Source organism: Nerophis lumbriciformis, linkage group LG22 (genome assembly GCF_033978685.3).
Source record: "Nerophis lumbriciformis linkage group LG22, RoL_Nlum_v2.1, whole genome shotgun sequence".
Taxonomy (NCBI): domain Eukaryota; kingdom Metazoa; phylum Chordata; class Actinopteri; order Syngnathiformes; family Syngnathidae; genus Nerophis; species Nerophis lumbriciformis.
This window is the reverse complement of record NC_084569.2, coordinates 35,220,937-35,241,106: the sequence shown is the minus strand read 5'-3', so window position 1 is coordinate 35,241,106 and position 20,170 is coordinate 35,220,937. Positions and strand designations below refer to the sequence as shown.

The following is a 20,170-nucleotide window of genomic DNA, read 5'->3' as shown; positions in this document are numbered from 1 at the left end:
AGAAGAGACGGTGCGGTGAACGGCAGCCAGTTGAGGCACGTCACTGCGTTGTGCCTCAACATGGATTGCGGACTCGGCTAACTGCTGGCCTGCTGTGCAGTGAGACCGTATTGCTATATGAATTATATTATACATTTCCATAGTTTAGTTAGCTGAGGTATATAATGTACAGTGTATTTTGTCAACAACTGTATGTGTGTAACGTATTTCTTGTGCTGAGCGATCATAAAACGGCTGCAAAAGACGCACTGGCTGAGGCTCGCCTCCTGCACCCCCGCTGTAGATTGCAACCCCTGATGGGAGTGTTATATCAACTAAAGCCCACACTTAAACTTTCCACGTGCAAGATTGAATCTATCTAAAAAAGTTATTTCATAAGAAGCCAAAAAGTGCAAAAACAATAATGTTCGTGTTGGAGGAGTTGTGAATGACTGCAGGGCCACAACATTAGGTACACCTGCAGACTGCAGGTGTACCTAATTCACAACTCCTCCAACACGAACATTATTGTTTTTGCATTTTTTGGCTTCTTATTAAATAACTTTTGTAACCTATTTTTATGGGCTTTCCTCTTTGTGATGTTAAGTTCCTGTTATGCGCTGTTATACAGTATATGCCTTGAGCTCTTATTTTGAAGGCGCCAAGAGCGGAAGTGATGACATGTTGTAGTGGAGCGGAGGTTTTTGAAAGAAGGTAAATAAAGTGGTCCTCGTGTAAACTGGAGCCTCCGTGTTTGTTATTTTGTAGTTTCATACACTATAGGCGACATTTATAAACCCTCGGTTACACTTTTTTAAATAGATTCAATCTTGCACGTGGAAAGTTTAAGTGAGGGCTTTAGTTGACATAACACTCCTGTCAGGAGGTGCATTAATCCAGCACAACAGCGGCGAATGGACTTCATTTATAACTTAGTAAAGGTAAGACCATAATAATGTTTTTTTTATTAAATGTGCTTTTTTGTGTGATACAGTTTGTATGTGTAAAGTTAAAGTAGCAATGATTGTCACACACACACTAGGTGTAATGAAATGTGTCCTCTGCATTTGACCTATCCCTTGATCACCCCCTGGGAGGTGAGGGGAGCAGTTGGCAGCAGCGGCGCCGCGCCCGGGAATAATTTTTGGTGATTTAACCCCCAATTCCAAGCCTTGATGCTGAGTGCCAAGCAGGGAAGAATGCTGGTATGAGCTTTTAAACATAACCCGTTAACTGCTGCCAATCAAATGGTGAATAAGATACTCTTTAGGGTTCATATGTTTGTAAATCTGACTGTGATGAAGTCAGTGCCTCACCAGCCATCAACCTCACCGCACGTCACTGACGGTTTGGTTCTCCCGGGACGACTCCGGACAGGACTAGCAGGTAGGAACATGATTTAATCTTGAAACAAGACTCAAAGATGTACAAAACAGAAAACAACCGATGGAATTTCCTGCGTGTGAACTCAACTAGAATTTCAAAGGATGTGTTATGTTTGCGGGCAGTACGGTGGAAGAGGGGTTAGTGCGTCTGCCTCACAATACGAAGGTCCTGAGTAGTCCTGAGTTCAATCCCGGGCTCGGGATCTTTCTGTGTGGAGTTTGCATGTTCTCCCCGTGACTGCGTGGGTTCCCTCCGGGTACTCCGGCTTCCTCCCACCTCCAAAAACATGCACCTGAGGATAGGTTGATCGGCAACACTAAATTGGCCCTAGTGTGTGAATGTGAGTCTGAATGTTGTCTGTCTATCTGATGAAGTGGCGACTTGTCCAGGGTGTACCCTGCCTTCCGCCCGATTGTAGCTGAGATAGGCTCCAGTGCTCCCCGCGACCCCGAAGGGAATAAGCGGTAAAAAATGGATGGATGGTGTTATGTATGTTGGAAGGAGTTGACGGCACAGACACAAGGGGGCGATATTTTTCTGTTTTATTATATATATGCACAATATGTATAATAATACTAATGCAGTACTCCATATCAACAAATTACAACTATTTTTACTTGTTAAAGGCATCCTTATTGGTGCAAAATACTGTAAATAAAGTGTACTGTGTGGAAATGTGCACATGCAGGTAAGATTTCTCAGATACTAAAGGTCTTTGTTATGGAACAAGGGAATATTTGGCAAAAGTGGGACGTGCAGAATTTGGAGGCGGTGGTCTAAAAGGGGAAAGGGGGATGTCTGTGGAAATAATGGGTGGGGAGGAGCGCAGAGAAGGATGGAAAAAACAGTCGGACATCTGGAAAAGGTTGAAAAGAGAAGCTGGTAAGTCTTCCCAGATGGAAAAATACATGAAGTCAAAAGGCTCCAAATCAGGAAAGTAGACAAACTAATTGGGCAAAAAAGGAGGTGAACAGACAAAAGGCTGGGAGAAGATCAGCAAAGGAGGATTCTGGAGAGGAGAAAGACAAAGCGAGGGATAAACAAGTCTGGCAAGTCAAAGTGGAGCGGAACAACAGAACTACTGGAAGGAACTGAAACGTTGCTTCAGGTAAAGTTGCTGGGAAGTGCACAGAATCTACTGTGAATATGCTGCAGTTATTTCTCACTACTGCATGACATGTGATTCCTTTTCACATGCATAACAAAATGTGACATTTAGAAAAGACATACTGCAGTGGGTTCTATTTTGGCTTCAACATTACATTCATTTGGAATCCAACTAACCAATGTATGCGTTTAAGCAGCAAATAATGTTAAATGTCCAACCATCCAACCAAATGTATACTTATATTATGATATCTAATGTACACTTATACATCATTTGATATAAATATGTTATTATGATTGTCTTCAATGCATACTGTATATCATTTACTGTATTCACAAAAAAACATACTTATTCCATGAGTTCATAAACGAGATGTAATTATGTAACAATTTGAACAACTCAACAAAAATGTGTGGAGAAAAAAACAAAAAATATCTATTATATCATGCCAGTATCAATTCTACACGACTTCTACCCTTTATATACTGTGTGTGTGTGTGTGTGTGTATATATATATACAGTATATATATATATATATATATATATATATATATATATATATATATATATATATATATATATATATATATATACACATTATGTATATATCTATATGTATATATATACTGTAGTATATGTATGTATATATTTATATATATATATGTGTATATATGTACATGTTTCTATATGTATATATGTACACATATATGTGTATATATATATATACATATATGTATACATTATGTATATATCTATATGCATATATATATACTGTATATATGTATGTATGTGTATGTATATTTGTGTGTATATGTATATATGTATGTATATATTATATTTGTATCTATAGGTATATATATACTGTATATATGCATGTATGTGTATGTATATGTGTATATAAATGTCTGTTTGTTTATATATGTATATGTATGTATATTTGTACACATATATGTGTATATATATATAAATATGAATATATCTATATACATATTTATATATACATTATGTATATATATCTATATGTATATATACTGTATGTGTATGTATATTTGTGTATATATGTGTATATATATATTGTATATATCTATGTATGTGCATGTACATTTGTGTATATATGTGTATATGTATGTATATATTATATTTGTATCTATATGTATATATATATATATATATATATATATATATATATATACTGTATATATGCATGTATGTGTATGTATATATGTATGTGTGTGTATATGTTTATATATGTATATGTATATATGTATGTAAATATGTACATATATATGTGTGTATATATATAAATATGTATATATATACATATATATGGATACATTATGTATATATCTATATGTATATATACTGTATATATGTATGTATGTGTATGTATATTTGTGTATATATGTGTATATGTACATTAAATGATAAATGATAAATGGGTTGTACTTATATAGCGCTTTTCTACCTTCAAGGTACTCAAAGCGCTTTGACACTACTTCCACATTCACCCATTCACACACACATTCACACACTGATGGAGGGAGCTGCCATGCAAGGCGCTACCAGCACCCATCAGGAGCAAGGGTGAAGTGTCTTGCTCAGGACACAACGGACATGACGAGGTTGGTACTAGGTGGGGATTGAACCAGGGACCCTCGGGTCGCGCACGGCCACTCTTCCACTGCGCCACGCCGTCATTATGCATATATATGTATGTATATATTATATTTGTATCTATATGTATATATATATATACTGTATATATGCATGTATGTGTATGTATATATGTATATGTTTATATATGTATGTATATATTATATTTGTATCTTTATATATATATATATATATATATATATATATATATATATATATATATATATATATATACAGGTAAAAGCCAGTAAATTAGAATATTTTGAAAAACTTGATTTATTTCAGTAATTGCATTCAAAAGGTGTAACTTGTACATTATATTTATTCATTGCACACAGACTGATGCATTCAAATGTTTATTTCATTTAATTTTGATGATTTGAAGTGGCAACAAATGAAAATCCAAAATTCTGTGTGTCACAAAATTAGAATATTACTTAAGGCTAATACAAAAAAGGGATTTTTAGAAATGTTGGCCAACTGAAAAGTATGAAAATGAAAAATATGAGCATGTACAATACTCAATACTTGGTTGGAGCTCCTTTTGCCTCAATTACTGCGTTAATGCGGCGTGGCATGGAGTCGATGAGTTTCTGGCACTGCTCAGGTGATATGAGAGCCCAGGTTGCTCTGATAGTGGCCTTCAACTCTTCTGCGTTTTTGGGTCTGGCATTCTGCATCTTCCTTTTCACAATACCCCACAGATTTTCTATGGGGCTAAGGTCAGGGGAGTTGGCGGGCCAATTTAGAACAGAAATACCATGGTCCGTAAACCAGGCCCGGGTAGATTTTGCGCTGTGTGCAGGCGCCAAGTCCTGTTGGAACTTGAAATCTCCATCTCCATAGAGCAGGTCAGCAGCAGGAAGCATGAAGTGCTCTAAAACTTGCTGGTAGACGGCTGCGTTGACCCTGGATCTCAGGAAACAGAGTGGACCGACACCAGCAGATGACATGGCACCCCAAACCATCACCCAATCATGCAAATTTTGCATTTCCTTTGGAAATCGAGGTCCCAGAGTCTGGAAGAAGACAGGAGAGGCACAGGATCCACGTTGCCTGAAGTCTAGTGTAAAGTTTCCACCATCGGTGATGGTTTGGGGTGCCATGTCATCTGCTGGTGTCGGTCCACTCTGTTTCCTGAGATCCAGGGTCAACGCAGCCGTCTACCAGCAAGTTTTAGAGCACTTCATGCTTCCTGCTGCTGACCTGCTCTATGGAGATGGAGATTTCAAGTTCCAACAGGACTTGGCGCCTGCACACAGCGCAAAATCTACCCGTGCCTGGTTTAAGGACCATGGTATTTCTGTTCTAAATTGGCCCGCCAACTCCCCTGACCTTAGCCCCATAGAAAATCTGTGGGGTATTGTGAAAAGGAAGATGCAGAATGCCAGACCCAAAAACGCAGAAGAGTTGAAGGCCACTATCAGAGCAACCTGGGCTCTCATAACACCTGAGCAGTGCCAGAAACTCATCGACTCCATGCCACGCCGCATTAACGCAGTAATTGAGGCAAAAGGAGCTCCAACCAAGTATTGAGTATTGTACATGCTCATATTTTTCATTTTCATACTTTTCAGTTGGCCAACATTTCTAAAAATCCCTTTTTTGTATTAGCCTTAAGTAATATTCTAATTTTGTGACACACGGAATTTTGGATTTTCATTTGTTGCCACTTCAAATCATCAAAATTAAATGAAATAAACATTTGAATGCATCAGTCTGTGTGCAATGAATAAATATAATGTACAAGTTACACCTTTTGAATGCAATTACTGAAATAAATCAAGTTTTTAAAAATATTCTAATTTACTGGCTTTTACCTGTACATATATGTATATATATATGTATATATATATATATATATATATATATATACTGTAGTATGTGTATGTATGTATGTATATATATATATATATATATATATAAATGTGTATATATGTATATGTTTCTATATGTATATCTATATATGTATGTATATATGTACACATATATGTGTATATATATATATATAAATATGTACAGTATATATCTATATACATATTTGTATACATTATGTATATATATATATGCATATATACTGTATTTATGTGTATATGTATATATGTATGTATATATTATATTTGTATCTATATGTATATATATACTGTATATATGCATGTATGTGTATGTATATATGTATATAAATGTCTGTTTATGTTTGTATATGTATGTATATTTGTACACATATGTGTGTATATATATATAATTATGTCTATATCTATATACATATATATGTATACATTATGTATATATATCTATATGTATATATTCTGTACATATGTATGTATGTGTATGTATATCTGTGTATATATGTGTACAGGGGAATGTACCGCCCCTCGATGATGCGGCCAAGGCTGGGGCGTTGTCTTCCTTGTTCCACTCTGCCTCCATTCCCTGGCTCCTCCCCTGTGAGGTGCCTACCTGTCAGGCGATGCTTGAGTGAGACTCCACAATATGTATACATTATGTATATATCTATATGTACATATACTGTATATATGTATGTACGTGTATGTATATTTGTGTATATATGTATATATGTATGTATATATTATATTTGTATCTATATGTATATATATATATATATATATATATATATATATATACTGTATGTATGTGTATGTATATATGTATATGTTTATATATGTATGTATATATTATATTTGTATCTATCTATCTATCTATCTATCTATCTATCTATCTATCTATCTATATATATATATATATATATATATATGCATGTATGTGTATGTATATATGTACACATATGTGTGTATATATATAAATATGTATATATCTATATACATATATATGTATACATTATGTATATATCTATATGTATATATATATATACTGTATATATGTATGTATGTGTATATGTATATTACGTATATATGTATGTATATATTTGTATGTGTGTGTGTGTTTGTGTGTGTGTGTATGCGTGTGTGTATGTGTATATATATATATACCCGCGAACCCGAGAGGGAAAAGCGGTAAAAATTATATATATATATATATATATATATATATATATATATATATATATATATATATATATAATCTTGATCCATCTACCCCTTGTAGATGCAGTTCTAGAGCGCAAGTATGTAGCAGAATATGCTTTTGGGTTACATTCTCTTTGGTTAGGGTTTTTTTTCTTTTCATAATATTAAACAGAAAAGTAGATCAACAGAGAGTTAAAAGAACAACAACAAAAAAAGCAATCGTTGTGAGTCAACTCCCACTTTTCAGAGATCAACATCTCCACAATCTGAGTCCTGAGGCACAATCAACTGAATCATTAGAGTCCCTGCGGTGATGAACATTCATCAACTCATCCAAACATTCCAAGGGCTCATTACCTTTTTTTTTCTTCTCCAAAACATTGTGGAGCAAGCTTGGATGAAAGGAACTGGTTCCTTACATGATGGCTGAAGCATCCATCCTGTAGAAGAAAGTTAGATTACATATTTTTGTATTGCTTTGTGAATATTGTGATATTTGGAGATACGGGCTGTCTCTCGGCTAGTTATAGTTTAAGTTACGAACCTTTTTTCCATCCATGGGAAGGAAGAAAGTGAATGTGAAGGACAGTGCTGAGAAGAAGCGGATGATATTTATTTGAATTAAAGAACAAAATCATTAAAAACGTGGCTGCGCGGAAGCCGTATTAGCATAGCACTGCTAGTCTGCACCATATTGTTGCAGAACGAGTCCAACGTCGGCCAAAGGCGTTGAAACAATACCTAAACGGCAAACCTTTATCCATGAAAAATGGAGAAGCTGCTGATGGTGTGTTTGACAGAGAATCAGCCTAAATAAAATAACGCATAAGTCTGTTCTCTAAGGTAAATTAAAGTTAAAGTTAAAGTACCACTGATTGTCACACACACACACTAGGTGTGGTGAAATTACCCTCTGCATTTGACCCATCCCCTTGTTCCACCCCCTGGGAGGTGAGGGGAGCAGTGAGCAGCAGCGGTGGCCGCGCCCGGGAGTCATTTTTGGTGATTCAACCCCCAATTCCAATCCTTGATGCTGAGTGCCAAGCAGGGAGGTAATGGCTCCCATTTTTATAGTCTTTGGTATGACTCGGCCGGGGTTTGAACTCACAACCTACCGAATGCTGTACATTATTACATTACTTAAAAACGACATTCTTTTGTATTGTAATATTACTTATCTAAAAACGAGTTTTCTTTTTGAAAAGCATTTTACCTATTAAAATTGCGCTACTTTTGGGACGGGTGAGGGCAAGCACCAATTAGATTAATTAATTTAATTAAATAGTAGATTGATTTCAATTAATTTAAAATCAATTTCAATTAATTTCAATAAAATTCAATTAATTTCAATTAATTTCAATACATTTCAATTAATTTCAACGTGCTACGCTCATTTGAGACACAAGCGTTTTGAGTTATGTGTCCTGATTCCTGGTGACAGCTATGGACTTAGAGCAACGTTCTCATTTTGTTGCAGTTTATTTTCTCTTTGCGCTCTTATTTTCCTACTTCCACTTCCTTTCTTGGCTTGTCAGGCAGTGCCTTCGCCCACGATGTGAGCGCTGCACTGCAAAAAGTCAGTGTTCAAAAACAAGAAGAAAAAAAATAATACAAAAATGAGGGGTATTTTATTTGAACTAAGCAAAATTATCTGCCAATAGAACAAGAACATTTGGCTTGTCAAGACTTTCCAAAACAAGTAAAATTAAAGCTGCAAGCAGTGATGGATGGGACCAACTTTGACGGCACATAAAATCCAAACCGGAGCAGTAATTAAAACTCTTTCGTCAACTTTTAATCACAAGGATTCAATCTCTCTCCTGTGCTAGTTTGAAGCTGACACGACAAACGCGCTCAGAGGAGATAATGTTTGAAAAAAGGTGACCGGTTTTTACAAAACTTTTGTTTTGACGGGGGAATTGCAAACGTGCTGTTGATTTTTGCTGGGGGTTGTCAATATATGAAATGTAGGTCTAAGTAAGACCTACATAGAGCTTTTTGTTTCATGTCTCTAAGACATTCTTACTGGAAGTTACAGGCATTTGTGTCTGAGTTTTCTTCCTAGGAGCAGTTGTGTCTGTGTTTTCTTCCTAGGGGGCGCTCGAGTGCAATTTTTAGTTTTGGGGTTGGGGTTTTTATTAGATCGCAATTTTTGCCAGTCCTGATGTGTGTCCAGTTTGGTGAGTTTTGAAGCATGTTAAGGGGGTCAAATTACAGCTCAAAGAGGCAAAAGTGACTGTTTTTGCAAAACTTTTGTTTTGAAGGGGGAATTGCCAAATTTCTGTTGATTTTTGCTGAATAATGTTAGTGTATGAAATCTAGGTCTAAGTCAGACCTACATAGAGGTTTTTGTTTAATGTCTCTACGACATTCCTACCGGAAGTTACAAGCAGTTTTGTCTGTGTTTTTCCTAGGAGGCGCAATTTTGAGTTTTGGGGTTTGGTTTTTTGACTAGATCGCAATTTTTGCCAGTCCTGATGTGTGTGTCAAATGTGAGTTTTGAAGCATGTTAAGGGGGTCAAATTACAGCTCAAAGAGGCGGCGGAATAATAATAATAAAACCTTACAATTACAATAGGGTCCTGTGTCCCAAAGGGACATTGCGGTCCCTAATTAGCTACCCTCAATGAACCCAAAAATACCTTAAAATAAGTATATTCTCACTAATAACAAGTGCACTTTTCTTGGTAGAAAAAAAAAGAGACCTTTTTGCTCATTATGTTGAAAAATATTCTTAAAATAAGTAAATGCTAGTGCCATTATCTTGACATAAAGTGCACTTGTTATTAGTGAGAATGTACTTATTTTAAGGTATTTTTGGGTTCATTGAGGTTAGCTAATTTTACTTGTTTTGGAAAGTCTTGACAAGCCAAATTTTCTTGTTCTATTGGCAGATAATTTTGCTTAGTTCAAATAAAATACCCCTCATTTTTGGAATTTTTTTTCTTGTTTTTGAACACTGACTTTTTGCAGTGTATGAGCTTGTTTGCCCGATTGGTCTTCACTCTTACGGAGTGACCTCACACAGGAAGTCAGACTGCTGACAGGAAGGAAGCTCCCTTCCCTCCTCAACAGACCTAATTATACTAGCGAAGGCATTTCCCATGGCCGCGGCCAACCTGTGACCCGCAAAGGGGCAGCCATTAGTGAAGTGATGAATTCAGTGAAGAAACACAGTAAGTGTGAAGTCGTAAAGTTAAAACGTTGAAAACAATTGCGTTGTCAAGCACGTTTTTTTGATGTTTTGGTACAAACCACTTTTCTTCAACACATTGTTTAACACATTTAACTAGATATTATCGGCCGATAAATGCTTCAGAATGTAATATCGGAAATGATCGGTATCGGTTTTTTATTATCAATATCATTTTTTTTAATTGTTTTTTTTATTTTTATTAAATCAACATAAAAAAACACAAGATACATTTACAATTAGTGCACCAACCCAAAAAACCTCCCTCCCCCATTCACACTCATTCACACAAAAAGGTTGTTTCTTTCTGTTATTAATATTGTGGTTCCTACATTATATATCAATATATATCAATACAGTCTGCAAGGGATACAGTCCGTAAGCACACATGATTGGTCCACTAATAGTACTAACCTTTAACACTTAATTTTACTCATTTTCATTCATTACTAGTTTCTATGTAACTGTTTTTATATTGTTTTACTTTCTTTTTTATTCAAGAAAATGTTTTTAATTTATTTATCTTATTTTATAATTTTTTTTTAAAAAGGACCTTATCTTCACCATACCTGGTTGTCCAAATAGGCATAATAATGTGTTAATTCCACGACTGTATATATCGATATCGGTTGATATCGGTAATTAAAGAGTTGGACAATATCGGGATATCGCCAAAAAGCCATTATTCTACATCCCTAATTTTTTTCCATAACTTGAGTTGATTTATTTTGGAAAACCTTGTTACATTGTTTAATGCATCCAGCGGGGCATCACAACAAAATTAGGCTTAATAATGTGTTAATTCCACAACTGTATATATCGGTATCGGTTGATATCGGTATCGGTAATTAAGACTTGGACAATATCGGAATATTGGATATCGGCAAAACAACCATTATCGGACATCTCTTGTAAGTATGTATGATTCCTGCTGATATATCGGTTCAAAATCCATATCGTCCAATAATCTAGGCACCAATATAGGTATCGTACCAGAAGTGAAAAAGTTTTATCGGGACACCACGAATATATGTGTCAAGTTATGTTTTGTTTGTTTGTGCTCTCCCCCAACTTGAAAATAGAGATGTCCGAAATGCGTTAAAATGTAATATCGGAAATTATCGGTATCGGTATTTTATTATCGGTATCGTTTTTTTATTTTATTTTTTTATTAAATCAACATAAAAAACACAAGATACACTTACAATTAGTGCACCAACCCAAAAAAACTCCCTCCCCCATTTACACTCATTCACACAAAAGGGTTGTTTCTTTCTGTTATTAATATTGTGGTTCCTACATTATATATCAATATATATCAATACAGTCTGCAAGGGATACAGTCCGTAAGCACACATGATTGTGCGTGCTGCTGCTCCACTAATAGTACTAACCTTTAACACTTAATTTTACTCATTTTCATTAATTACTAGTTTCTGTGTAACTGTTTTTATATTGTTTTACTTTCTTTTTTATTCAAGAAAATGTTTTAATTTATTTATCTTATTTTATTAATTTTTTAAAAAAGGACCTTATCTTCACCACACCTGGTTGTCCAAATAGGCATAATAATGTGTTAATTCCACGACTGTATATATCGATATCGGTTGATATCGGTATCGGTTGATATCAGTAATTAAAGAGTTGGACAATATCGGATATCGGCAAAAAGCCATTATTCGACATCCCTATTTTTTTTTCCATAACTTGAGTTGATTTATTTTGGAAAACCTTGTTACATTGTTTAATGCATCCAGCGGGGCATCACAACAAAATTAGGCATAATAATGTGTTAATTCCACAACTGTATATATCGGTATCGGTTGATATCGGTATCGGTAATTAAGACTTGGACAATATCGGAATATTGGATATCGGCAAAACAACCATTATCGGACATCTCTTGTACGTATGTATGATTCCTGCTGATATATATCGGTTCAAAATCCATATCGTCCAATAATCTAGGCACCAATATAGGTATCGTACCAGAAGTGAAAAAGTTTTATCAGGACACCACGAATATATGTGTCAAGTTATGTTTTGTTTGTTTGTGCTCTCCCCTAACTTGAAAATAGAGATGTCCGATAATATCGGCCTGCCGATATTATCGGCCGATAAATGCTTTAAAATGTAATATCGGAAAATATCGGTATCGTTTTTTTTTATTATTATCAGTATCGTTTTTATTTTTATTTTTTATTAAATCAACATAAAAAACACAAGATAGACTTACAATTAGTGCACCAACCCAAAAAAACTCCCTCCCCCATTTTCACACTCATTCACACAAAAGGGCTGTTTCTTTCTGTTATTAATATTGTGGTTCCTACATTATATATCAATATATATCAATACAGTCTGCAAGGGATACAGTCCGTAAGCACACATGATTGTGCGTGCTGCTGGTCCACTAATAGTACTAACCTTTAACAGTTAATTTGACTCATTTTCATTCATTACTAGTTTCTATGTAACTGTTTTCATATTGTTTTACTTTCTTTTTTATTCAAGAAAATGTTTTTCATTTATTTATCTTATTTTATTTTATTATTTTTTTTAAAGGACCTTATCTTCACCATACCTGGTTGTCCAAATTAGGCATTGGTATCGGTTGATATCGGTATCGGTTGATATTAGGGATGTCCGATAATGGCTTTTTGCCGATATCCGATATTCCGATATTGACCAAACCCTTAATTACCGATACCGATATCAACCGATACCGATATCAACCAATACCAATATATACAGTCGTGGAATTAACACATTATTATGCCTAATTTGGATAACCAGGTATGGTGAAGATAAGGTCCTTTTTTTTTTAAATAAATACAAATAAAATAAAATAAATAAATTAAAAACATTTTCTTGAATAAAAAAGAAAGTAAAACAATATAAAAACAGTTACATAGAAACTAGTAATGAATGAAAATGAGTGTGTGAATGTGAGTGTGAATGTTGTCTGTCTGTGTTGGCCCTGTGACGAGGTGGCGACTTGTCCAGGGTGTACCCCGCCTTCCGCCCGATTGTAGCTGAGATAGGCTCCAGCGCCCCCCGCGACCCCGAAGGGAATAAGCGGTAGAAAATGGATGGATGGATGGATGAGTAAAATTAACTGTTAAAGGTTAGTACTATTAGTGGACCAGCAGCACGCACAATCATGTGTGCTTACGGACTGTATCCCTTGCAGACTGTATTGATATATATTGATATATAATGTAGGAACCACAATATTAATAACAGAAAGAAACAACCCTTTTGTGTGAATGAGTGTGAATGGGGGAGGGAGGTTTTTTGGGTTGGTGCACTAATTGTAAGTGTATCTTGTGTTTTTTATGTTGATTTAATAAAAAATAAAAAAATAAAAAATAAAAAAACGATACCGATTAAAAAAAAAACGATACCGATAATTTCCGATATTACATTCTAAAGCATTTATCGGCAGGCCGATATTATGGGACATCTCTAGTTGATATCGGTATCGGTAATTAAGGGTTTGGTCAATATCGGAATATCGGATATCGGCAAAAAGCCATTATCGGACATCCCTACATTTAACTAATCTACAAACATTAGCCTTTCAAGAAAATGAGAGTAAACCATAAAAAGAAGTGTAGTATAGTACACTGTGACTATAGGAACCACTCTGGAGTGGTTGTCATGTGACAGTCATGTGACCAAACCAGGAAGTGGCTTCCCTAAAATGTGCCAGCTAACTTGAGCTAAGCTCAAGTTATACTCATTTCTGAAAGCCTTTTTTTTTTCATTTTGGACCCGTTTTAACAATTCTGACATTTTAATAGGGTACCGAATATTTCGATTCAAATGTTCTCGTTCACTGAATTCATTCAAAAACAAGGTAGGAAAATATCGCTGTCAGACTTTAGGCTTAAAATTGCTATGGAGGTTACATATTTGTCACAATAGCTAAAATGGTAATAAGCCACTTAGTTAGACTGACCATACGTCCTCTTTTCCCTGGACATGACCATCTTTTGCGGGGCTGTCCGGGCGGAGTTTCTTAAATGCCTCGAATGTCCGGCATTTTGAGTTAGGGTTGCGTGTATTTTCAATGTATGTTCAGGGTTAAGAAGGGGTTAAAAACAAAACAAATTGTGTGCGCAGCAGCATTGGTGAGGGAGGGGCAGAGACAGAGAGAGAGAGAGAGTTATGATAAACGTGCATGCGTCGCCAGGCTCTGCTTTTTATCCATAGATTTATCAGATTTAATTTTTTATTATCTATAGCAGGGGTGTCAAAAGTGTGCCCCGGAGGCCATTTGCGGCCCACAGCTAATGTTTTAAAGGCTCACGGCACATTCTAAAAATACTATTAAAATAAACAAAAGTGAAATAAAAAAGCTTAAAGGTTAAATGTAATTTAGAAAAAGTTGCAATGTTGACTAATTAAAACAAAGCTGTTTTTTTTTTTTTTTCAAACTGTCATTGCTCAAAACATAATATTGAATCAAAATCAATGTTATTATGAATTATTGACCTATCCAAGGTTCCCATTACTTCACATCAAATATTCCACTAAGAAAAATATTTTTGGTGGAAGATTTTGCATATTTTGTGTGTTTGCCATTAAAAACATAGTTTAGGGCGGAAAACAAAAAAAAAAAAAAAAAACATAAAAAAAAAATTAAAACATTTTGAAATGAGGGATGGATGTGAAGTTGATGTAGACTCCAGAGATTTAAGCGTTAAATATAAAATGTATGTATGCCCTGGCACACCATTATCATCATTTCATGACCCAAGCAAAACACTTTTTACACTTTTATACTGAAATAAATACTTATTCAATAAAAACATAGAAAAAACTACCAGCAGCGGTAAAGTTTAGATCCATGAAGGAAAGAAGAAAGTGAATGAATGTTTATAACTGAATACATTTACATATGTATACACATTTGTTTTGGAAATGACCATGTTTCAATGGTCAAATCAACGTCAGAACCTGACATTGATTAAACGTCGCCAAAAAGCATGTTGTTTCAACGTTATATGTTTGTTGTACAATATTGATCATATTTCAATGGTCAAATTGATTGATTGATTGAAACTTTTATTAATAGATTGCACAGTACAGTACATATTCCGTACAATTGACCACTAAATGGTAACACCCGAATAAGTTTTTCAACTTGTTTAAGTCCACGTTAATCAATTCATGGTAAACGTCAGAAACGTCAGAACCTGACATTGATTAAACGTCGCCAAAAAGCAGGTTGTTTCAACGTTGTATTTGTGTTGTAGAATATTGGTTTGGAATTGACCATGTTTCAATGGTCAAATCAGCGTCAGAACCTGACATTGATGAAACGTTGTCAAAAAGCATGTTGTTTCAACGTTGGATTTGTGTTGTAGAATATTGGTTGGGAAATGACCAAAATTCAATGGTCAGATCAACTTTGGAACCTGACATTGATTAAACGTCGTCAAAAAGCAAGTTGTTGAAACATTGTATTTGTGTTGTAGAATATTGACCATATTTCAATGGTCAAATTGATTGATTGATTGATTGATTGATTGAAACTTTTATTAGTAGATTGCACAGTACAGTACATATTCCGTACAATTGACCACTAAATGGTAACACCCCAATACATTTTTTAACTTGTTTAAGTCAGGGTCCACGTTAATCAATTCATGGTAAACGTCAGAAACGTCAGAACCTGACATTGATTAAACGTCGTCAAAAAGCAGGTTGTTTCAACGTTGGATTTGTGTTGTAGAATATTGGTTTGGAATTGACCATGTTTCAATGGTCAAATCAACGTCAGAACCTGACATTGATGAAACGTCATAAACCATGTTCTTTCAACGTTGTATTTGTGTTGTAGTTAGGGGTGTAACGGTACGTGTATTTGTATTGAACAGTTTCGGTACGGGGATTTCGGTTCGGTTAGGAGGTGTACCGAACGAGTTTCCACACGGACATATTAAGTAGTCGCCTAAGCTAAAGTCTAAACAAGCTGCTCTGCTTCGTTCTGCCTCGGTTTCTGTCAGTCCTCTACACAGCACCCAGCATTGTCCCACCCACACAACCATCTGATTGGTTACACACAGAGCGGTAACAGCCAATCAGCAGTGCGTATTCAGAGCGCATGTAGTCAGTGCTTAGGGTTTAGCAGGTAAGCATCAGGCAGCGGACTCTCCCCAAATGATAATAAACACCTCCCAGTCAACTACTAGTAACATCACTATGAGCCTGTTGACCTTCTAGAAGCAAACGGCAGCTCGGCTCGCTCGCAGTCCTGGCTTGAGGTGAAGGCTAATTAGCTTTTAGCGTAACGTTAGCTCATTTTGCGGTGTGTGTGTGTGTGTTACGGACAGCAAAGCCCTGTCTGTCTGTTATTTCACTTGACCTTTTTCTGTGTTGATTGAGCTGTGTTGAAGCAGCAATAAAAGGACATTATGTTTAAGGGGAACATTATCACCAGACCTATGTAAGCGTCAATATATACCTTGATGTTGCAGAAAAAAGACCATATATTTTTTTAACCGATTTCCGAACTCTAAATGGGTGAATTTTGGCGAATTAAACGCCTTTCTAGTATTCGCTCTCGGAGCGATGACGTCACATCGGGAAGCAATCCGCCATTTTCTCAAACACAGAGTCAAATCAGCTCTGTTATTTTCCTTTTTTTCGACTGTTTTCCGTACCTCGGAGACATCATGCCTCGTCGGTGTGTTGTCGGAGGGTGTAACAACACGAACAGGGACGGATTCAAGTTGCACCAGTGGCCCAAAGATGCGAAAGTGGCAAGAAATTGGACGTTTGTTCCGCACACTTTACCGACGAAAGCTATGCTACGACAGAGATGGCAAGAATGTGTGGATATCCTGCGACACTCAAAGCAGATGCATTTCCAACGATAAAGTCAAAGAAATCTGCCGCCAGACCCCCATTGAATCTGCCGGAGTGTGTGAGCAATTCAGGGACAAAGGATCTCGGTAGCACGGCAAGCAATGGCGGAAGTTTGTTCCCGCAGACGAGCGAGCTAAACCCCCTGGATGTCTTGGCTCACACCGTCCCTTATGCCACTGAAGATGATCCAGAGAAGAATATCGACCCTAGCTTCCCTGGCCTGCTGACATGAGGGTATGTCTACAGAATATATTAATTGACGAAAATTGGGCTGTCTGCACTCTCAAAGTGCATGTTGTTGCCAAATGTATTTCATATGCTGTAAACCTAGTTCATAGTTGTTAGTTTCCTTTAATGCCAAACAAACACATACCAATCGTTGGTTAGAAGGCGATCGCCAAATTCGTCCTCGCTTTCTCCCGTGTCGCTGGCTGTCGTGTCGGTTTCGCTTGCATACGGTTCAAACCGATATGGCTCAATAGCTTCAGTTTCTTCTTCAATTTCGTTTTCGCTACCTGCCTCCACACTACAACCATCCGTTTCAATACATGCGTAATCTGTTGAATCGCTTAAGCCCCTGAAATCCGAGTCTGAATCCGAGCTAATGTCGCTATAGCTTGCTGTTCTATCCGCCATGTTTGTTTGAGTTGGCTTCACTATGTGACGTCACAGGAAAATGGACGGGTGTTTATAATAATGGTTAAAATCAGGCACTTTGAAGCTTTTTTTTAGGGATATTGCGGGATGGGTAAAATTTTGAAAAAAAACTTCGAAAAATAAAATAAGCCACTGGGAACTGATTTTTAATGGTTTTAACCCTTCTGAAATTGTGATAATGTTCCCCTTTAAATGAAGAGTTTCTGTCTCTGATAGTTGATATAGTAATGTAAGTGCATCATTAAAGCCTACATGAACTCCATGGTGTTCAGGGATGAATAGTCTCTCCTATTGCTATCGTACTATTTTTTCAGCTATAGTTACATTAATCATTAGTAATGCAGCAGCCTAGTTTTGAATGGCAGGGTCCCTGCTGTCACATGTTGATAAAAATATAACATAATAATAAAAATCAACTACAGGCTTCCCAAATGCTGTAATAAATTAAGCGTGATGAGTTGACTTGAAACTGTTTAATGTTGCATATGTAGAAGAAAGGTTTTGTCATTTTATTTAATCTGAGCAACAACTTGAGGCAGTTTAATGTTGATTAACGTGGGCAGAATTATTATAGTGTTCCCAATGTTAAAAGGATAAAGCCATTGTTTACAAATTTGGTAAATAAATAACCAAAAAATTTATATTTTGTTTTCTTACTATACCGAACCGTGACCTCTAAACCGAGGTACGTACCGAGCCGAAATTTTTGTGTACCGTTACACCCTTAGTTGTAGAATATTGGTTGGGAAATGACCATATTTCAATGGTCAAATCAACGCCACAAGCTGACATTGATGAAACAAAAAGTATGTTGTTCCAACGTTATGTTTGAGTAGCTCAACGTCAGGACCTAATTCAACAAGTTCTCAACGTTGTTTCAATGTCTTGTGCCTGCTGGGAGTGCAAATGAAAATGACCCCGCCTTATGTCATATCTCTCCCTATTTTGTCTCTGCAGGATGTCGGTATCCTGCAAATGTTTGTGCTGCGTCAAATACGTGATGTTTGTGTTTAACCTCATCTTCTGGGTGAGTATTTGTGATTTTACCAAGTGACATTTCAATAAAACATACATTCTAACGATGCCTTTGAATGTCACATCTGCTGAATAGTTGGGCGGATGCGGGTTGTTTGGCGTTGGAGTTTGGCTGTCCTTCACCCAGGCAGAGTTTTCCTCTCTTCCGCTCTCCTTCCCATCCCTCTCGGCAGCCAATCTGCTGCTGGTCGCTGGCGGGATCACCATGGTAACTGGCTTCCTGGGCTGTCTGGGAGCCCTGAAGGAGCAGCGCTGCCTGTTGTTTATGGTAGGACGGCCTTACATGATCAAATTCTTAGTCAAAGAAAGTCTGTCATTTACTTACAACTGGGCTCTCAAACTTCTTTTCACTGAGGGCCACGTGGCAGTTGTGCAGAGGTATGCTTGTAACAGCGAATATATATGAATTCTAACGTGAAATCGCATCACGATATTAATACACAATTGCCAAGTGTTAATTTCTCTCCCTGACCACCTGAGGGCACCACAGACTGTGAATGCTTTTAAAAAAGGCTTAAAAACCCTTTTTTTTTTAAAAAGCCTTTTTTTTTAGGTACCGTATTTTTCGGAGTATAAGTCGCACTGGAGTACAAGCATACTTGCCAACCCTCCCGAATTTTCCGGGAGACTCCTGAAATTCAGCGCCTCTCCCGAAAACCTCCCGGGACAATTATTCTCCCGAAAATCTCCCGATTTTCAGCCGGAGCTGGAGGTCACGCCCCCTCCAGCTCCATGCGGACCTGAGTGAGGACAGCCTTTTCTTTATGACAACAGGGTGACAAGAACTAAATCATCCAGAATAGAGATACATTGTATTATTATGTTTATCTTACCTAAAAATAAATATATTTATTCATTTAAAAAAAATAAAATAAAAAAAATAAAAACTACTATATTTTGCTAAAAACATCAAAATTAATTGTATTTTTATTTATTTTTTCTGACTCCTTATTACATCCAGCCATAGAATTATACATTAAAATAAACATATTTGAAATCATTAATTTTAAATGATCATAATAATTCATTTAAAATGACCATATTTAATTATTAAAATAATTACTTGTTTATCAACAACTTTAGCATTTTATTCATTACATTTATATTCCTTAAGATTTATTTATACAAGTTTGAAGTATCAATTATCTAAAAACAGTTTTGTTTGCATACTTTCAGGATGTGTATGTATATATATATATATATATATATATATATGTATATGTGTGTGTGTGT

At 36.0% G+C, this 20,170-nt stretch overlaps 1 protein-coding gene across 1 annotated transcript in view; it reads left to right on the top strand.

Moving 5' to 3' along the window:
* The first annotated feature begins 2,192 nt into the window (after positions 1 to 2,192).
* tspan4b (tetraspanin 4b) overlaps positions 2,193 to 20,170 on the top strand; it is a 45,109-nt gene continuing 27,131 nt past the window's right edge. The window contains exons 1-3 of the mRNA XM_061973797.1: positions 2,193 to 2,473; positions 18,860 to 18,929; positions 19,014 to 19,205. Coding sequence (XP_061829781.1) covers positions 18,861 to 18,929; positions 19,014 to 19,205 — 261 coding nt within the window. The 5' untranslated portion in view covers positions 2,193 to 2,473; position 18,860. The remainder of the gene's footprint in view (positions 2,474 to 18,859; positions 18,930 to 19,013; positions 19,206 to 20,170) is intronic.